The 6000-nt window shown below is 49.0% G+C and overlaps 1 protein-coding gene across 5 annotated transcripts in view; it reads right to left on the reverse strand.

The window, feature by feature from the left end:
• MGLL (monoglyceride lipase) overlaps positions 1-2090 on the reverse strand; it is a 134235-nt gene extending 132145 nt beyond the window's left edge. The window contains exons 1-2 of one of the 5 annotated variants that reach the window (XM_030802170.1): positions 1568-2065; positions 181-325 (exon numbers count right to left, since the gene is read on the reverse strand). In XM_030802170.1, coding sequence (XP_030658030.1) covers positions 181-305 — 125 coding nt within the window. In that variant the 5' untranslated portion in view covers positions 306-325; positions 1568-2065. Of the gene's footprint in view, positions 1-180; positions 326-795 lie in introns of all 5 variants that reach the window. The other 4 variants (XM_030802167.1, XM_030802168.1, XM_030802169.1 and 1 more) reach the window with 4 other exon arrangements.
• Between the last annotated feature and the right edge of the window lie 3910 nt (positions 2091-6000).

Below are 6000 nucleotides of genomic sequence, written 5' to 3' on the forward strand. Positions count from 1 at the left end.
TAAAAATTATAAAGTGTACATTTTAGCTTTGTTAACATTGCTCAGCCTAACATTAAAACGGCAGGGGAAGTAGGTCATAGAGAAAGCAGCCCCGCCCCAGATGGCACATGATAACGACCAGAGGAGAAGCAGAGGCCATGCTCCCCTGTCACCTGGGGTGACTCTCTGGGGAAGACTTACTTGGGTGTGCCTGTGGGTTTCCAGTACCTGCAGAAGAGGTACTGTCCGTCTGCATTGACCAGGTGAGGAAGGTCCTGGTAGGGAATGCTCTGCGGGGTCCGCCTGGGGGAACTTTCCTCTGGCATTCTGGAAGGGTCTTCAGGTCCTAGAAGGAAAAGTGACATATTCCAAAGTCAGAAATATCTCAAGAACATGTATGGATAGGAGAGAAAAACCTAGTTCAGAGTCTGTAACAGTTTTTTAAAAGCAGTTTTAAAAACCCCTCCGTTTCAAAGGTTTAAAACATACATACATTTCTTGCAAACCTCTCCAAGACTGAAAGATCCCATTTGTTCTTAAGAAAATGCTCACTTTATTTTTTAAGTGCCTCATTACAGCTTTTCCCCCTTCCCATCTGTGTTTATTTTAAATCATTTCAGGAAACTTCATCTTAAAGACTATTTTAGCTGTAATCAAGTGGAAATTATAGTCAGCTCTATGGGTACAAAGACCCAGCTGCAAGAAGACCCATCTATCTTAAAATCTCCAAGGAACAGTTTCAAGTGGGCACAATAATGAGGTGGATGATACTCAGATTATTCCTCCCATCTGAAATTCCAAGGATACATGACAAACCTGTTTCCATTATGTGCTGGCGTTTGCATTCCACAACCACGACAGCCTGGAGAATCAGAACCAGGCAAATCGGGCTGTTCCCTCATCTGGGCGGCCCCAAGGCAGGAGGAAGGCAGCTCCGAGCCCTCTTCCCGCACCCAGACCCTGCCTTTCGGGCTGGGGCGCTCAGCCCAGAGCCTGCTTCCAGCTCCCACCGGCAGGCTCTCCGGGGCTCCCCTCCCTCCCCAGGGCGGGGAGCGGCGCTGCGATTCTCCACTACTAGTTCATGTCATCACTTTTCCTAAACAAATCGCTGGAGGGGCTCGGAGAAGGGAGGGGCCCGGGAAACTGGGAAACTAGCTCCGCGCACACCGAGGCACCTCGCAGACGCACAAATGCGGGTGCCCAAGGCAAAGTCGCCCCAAGGCTTCTCACAAACTTTGCTTCCTGCGCGTCTCCGACAGCACAGGACACGTAGCACCGAAGCTGTCATCGGAAATGCCGCTGGGAAAACCGGGTGGGCTTCTCCGGGTGTCTGCACCGGGGAAGGTGAGGACTAGAAAGATGGAGTTGATGGGGACAAGTTGGTTTGGGGGCTGGTGCGAAGGAGCAGGGAGGGCGCGCGCGCACACACACGCGCGCACACTCGGACACGCGCGCACACACACCGTGCACACACACATGCACACATGGGTAGCGGGAGCCCACGCCGGGCGTGTCCGGGACCCCAGTGCGGCTCCCCACCCCTGACGGCGGCACTGGCGGGCTGGGGCGGGGGTCAGGAGGCAGTTACCGGAGCCACGAGAGCCGCTGTCGCGTTCCCCGAGAGCAGCGGATCCTGGTTTGCGGCGAGCCAGGGCCGGGACGAGCTGCGCGCGACCGGCTTCGCGGCGACAGGGTGCGGCGTCTGCACCGCCACTTTATCCCCGGGCCGGCTCGGCGGCGGGGGCGGCCCGAGGTGGGTGGGGACGCGAGGGACCCGGCGGGCGGCGGGCGGCGCGGGGAGGCGGCGCCCGGGGCCCACGTGTGCCCGGCCCGCGGGGAGGAGCGGGGGCGCCGCCCGCCGACCCAGCCACGCACTCCTCTCCTCTCCGCCTCGTGGACAGCCGCGCCCCGGGGTGGCCACCCGAGGACTGTCAGGGAGGCCTGAACTGAGCTGGGTTCATGGGAGCCTCAGCGCGGGAGGACACAGCACACCCACGGGCACACGCGCGCACACAGACCCACAGGCACCACATATACACAGACAACTCACGCAGGGCCGCACACTCACCACACGTGTACACATGTGCACTCCCAAAGTCACTACACTGCATGCAGGGACATACAGACACACATCCCAGAGATACCACATGCATACAGACACACACAGACCACATATGCATGCACACACACAAGCAGAAACATAGGCACAGGCAACCCACAGAGACACAGATGTGCAGACATATGCAGACTATACACCTGGCCCACACATAGACACACTCACATCATACGCACACAGTCGCACACAGACACACTCACACTTCATGCAGTCAGACACATACAATGCTGGAGAGGGAATTAGCCGGTCGTGGTGGCATGCGCCTGTAGTCCCAGCTACTCAGGAGAATCGCTTGAACCCGGGAGGCAGAGGTTGCAGTGAGCCGAGACCACACCATTGCACTCCAGCCTGGGTGACAGAGTGAGACTCCATCTCGGGGAAAAAAAATTGCTGGAGGGGGTCCACCTGACTCTAGGGTAGTGTAAAAGCAGATGGTGCATGCCTACAAATGCCTTGTCCCTTCCTGGCAATCCCCAGCAACTCTCGGGTTCCCAGCGGCTGTGACCCGCAAATGAAACCTCTGGTGCATCTACACAGGCCAGGGCACAGTCTGAGCTCTGTCCAGTATAACTAGCAACGTGACCGTGGAGGGTAAGGCCACTGGACTGAGACTCCAGACCACCTGGGTTGAACATTGGCTCCTCCGCTTGCTCTTTGAGCCTCAGTCTACCGACCTTCAACCTGTGAGTGATATACCTATGCCTTAGTGCAGTGTTCCTGACTCACACTGACCTCAAGAGGCCTTCCTGTCTTTCCTTCTCCGCAAAAAATTCTACACCATAGCAGTATTGAGAACTGCGTCTCAGCGTCACACTGTGTGTGTCCAAGGAGGCCCAGGTTACTGTAGAACCTGTGGTCTAACTTGATAAATAAAACAACAGCCTTTGAGCAGTGGCTTGAGTTGTAGGCACTGCTGAGCCTGACTCTCCCACTCTCTGGCCTCCAGCAGGCCACCAGACCTGGAGCAGTGGAGTGGCTGAGTGACTTCTGGTCGGGGCAGCTCTACAGAATCCATGCAAGAGAGGTTTAGGGGCGGCAGTCTCAGGGGCAGGAAGCTTGGGGGCTTCACTCAAAGCTGGACACGCTAAGTGCACTAGATTTCTGTTGGTTATAATTCATGGAAAGGAAGGGTGGTCGGGGGTATGATGGACGCTTTTATCAAGCCATTATTTCAAATGTTCCTGGCTCTAACATTTTATGATTTAAAATACACAGCTTGAAAATTTGGAGGAGAGACTGGGCTCAGTGGCTCACGCCTGTAATCCCAGCACTTTGGGAGGCCAGGCAGGTGGATCACCTGAGGTCAGGAGTTGGAGACCAGCCTGACCAACATGGTGAAACCCCATCTCTACTAAAAATACAAAAATTAGCTGGGCGTGGTAGCGGGCACCTGTAATCCCAGCTACTCAGGAGGCTGAGGCGGGAGAATCGCTTGAACCTGGGAGACAGAGGTTGCAGTGATTGCACTCCAGCCTGAGCGACAGAGCCCTCTGTCTCAAAAAAAAAAAAAAGCTTTGAGGAGAGACTTCACTGAAGTTGTCAGAGGGATCTCAGTAGAAGTGACATTTGCAAACTTGAAGAGATCCCCCAAACTTGGTTATGGACAGAACTGAGACTGTGGTGTGTGGCCAGCCAACTGGGAATTTGGGAGTTAAGAGACAGATCGTATTTTCTGTATCTGGCTTTTTCTTTTAATTAAACTTATTCTGAGATAATTGTAGATTCGCATGCAGTTGTAGCAAATAATATGGAGAGATGCTATGTGCCCTTTACTCAGTTTCCTGCAATGGCAACTTCTCACAAACCACAGTAAATATCACAACAGGATACTGACACTGATGAGTATCTGTAGTCAAGCTACATAACATCTCTATCCCACAAAGTGGTAAGCTTTTATAGCCATATCCACTTCCCTTTCATCCTCACTCCCCTAGAACCCCTGGCAACTACTAATTTGTTCTCCATTTCTAAAATTTTGTCATTTCAAGGATATTTTATGAATAGAATCATAAAGTACATAACCTCTAGGATTCACCTTTTCATTCGGCATAATTCCAGGTGGGTTGGGCGTAGCAGTCCACAGTATGGAAGTACAGTGTGTCTAACAGGTCATCTGCTGAAGGATATCTGCGTTGTTTCCAGTTTTTGATGATTAAGAATAAAGCTGCTGTAAACCTCCATGTACATGTTTTTGTGTGAACCTAAGTCTTCATTCTCTGAGATGAGGGCCCAGGAGTGCAATTGCTGAGCTGTAGGGAAATTGCAAGTTTTTAAAGAGAATGCCAAAATGTTTTCCAGAGTGACTGTAGCATTTTACATTCCTACCAGCAGTGTAGGAGAGAACCAGTCTCTGAGCATTCATGTCAGCATGTAGTGTTGTCACGATTTTAAAAATTTTAGTCTTTCTGTTAAGTGTGTAGTGATGATATTTCACTGTGGTTTTTAATTTGCTTTTGCCTAATGGCTAATGTTGTTTCATGTGCTTATTTGCCATCTATATATCCCATTTAGTGAAATGTCTCTTCTTGGCTTTTGGCTATTTTCTTGCCCCCCACCCCCCCTCCTTTTTTTTTTGAGACTGAGCCTCACTCTGTAGCCCAAGCTGAAGTGCAGTGGCGCCATCTTGTTTCACTGCAACCTCCATCTCCCAGGCTCAAGCAACTCTCATGCCTCAGCCTCCCGAGTAGCTGGGACTACAGGTGCAGGCCACCACACCTGGCTAATTTTTTGTATTTTAGTAGAGACGGGGTTTCATCATGTTGCCCAGGGTGGTCTGAAATTCCTGAGCTCAGGCGATCTGACCAGCCTCAGCCTCCCAAAGTGCTGGAATTACAGGCATGAGCCACCACGCCCATCCTTTAGGCTATTTTCTTTCTTTCTTTTCTTTTCTTTTTTCTTTTTTTTTAAGACAGGGTCTCATTCTGTCACCTGGTCTGGAGTGCAGTGGTATGATCTCCGTTCATTGCAGCCTTTGGCTATTTTTTAATTGTTTGCTTGTTGTTTTCTTACTGCTGAGTTTTGAGAGTTCTTGGTATATTCTAGACATTAGTCTACTAGATACTAGATATGTGATTGCAAATATTTTCTTCCAGTCTGTAGCTTGTCTTTTAATCCTTTTAACAAGGTCTTTTGCAGAGCAAAAGTTTTCATTTTGATCAGAAACAATTTATCAATTTTTTGTTTTATGGATTATGCATTTGGTGTCAAGTCTAAGAACTCTGTGTAGTCCTACCTCAAGAGATTTTCTCCTGTGTTTTTCTCTAAAAGTTATATAGATTTATATTTTATGCTTAAGTCTGTAAGCTATTTTGAGTTACTTTTTGTCTGGAATGTGAGATTTAGATCAAGGTTCATTTGTCTCTACATGTCCCATTGCTCCAGCACAGTTTGTTGAAAAGGCTGCCTTTCCTCCACTGAATTGCTTTTGCACATTTGTAAAATTCAGCTGCCTGCTTCTACAGGTCTATTTCTGGGTTCTCTGTTTGTTTCCTTGGTCTGTGTCTATTCCTCCACCAATATTATGCAGTCTTGATTATTGAAGTTCTCTATAAATCTTGAAATTGAATAGCCTGGTTCCTCTCACTTTATTCTTCTTTTACAAGACTTCATTTTTTTTTTTTTTTTTCTTTTGGTAGAGAAGGAATCTCTCCATGTTGCCCAGGCTGGTCTTGAACTCCTGGCCTTAAGCCACCCTCCCACTGTGACCTCCCAATGCACTGGGATTACAAATGTGAGCTACCACACTCAGTCTACAAGATTCTTTTAACTATTCTAGTTCCTTCACCTTTCAATATAAATTTTAAAATAGTCTTGTTTATATTCATTAAAAATCTTGCAGGGATTAAGATAGGAATTGCATTAAACATGTATATTTTTCAAGAACTGACATTTTTACTATTAAGTCT

Source organism: Nomascus leucogenys, chromosome 21 (assembly GCF_006542625.1).
Source record: "Nomascus leucogenys isolate Asia chromosome 21, Asia_NLE_v1, whole genome shotgun sequence".
Taxonomy (NCBI): domain Eukaryota; kingdom Metazoa; phylum Chordata; class Mammalia; order Primates; family Hylobatidae; genus Nomascus; species Nomascus leucogenys.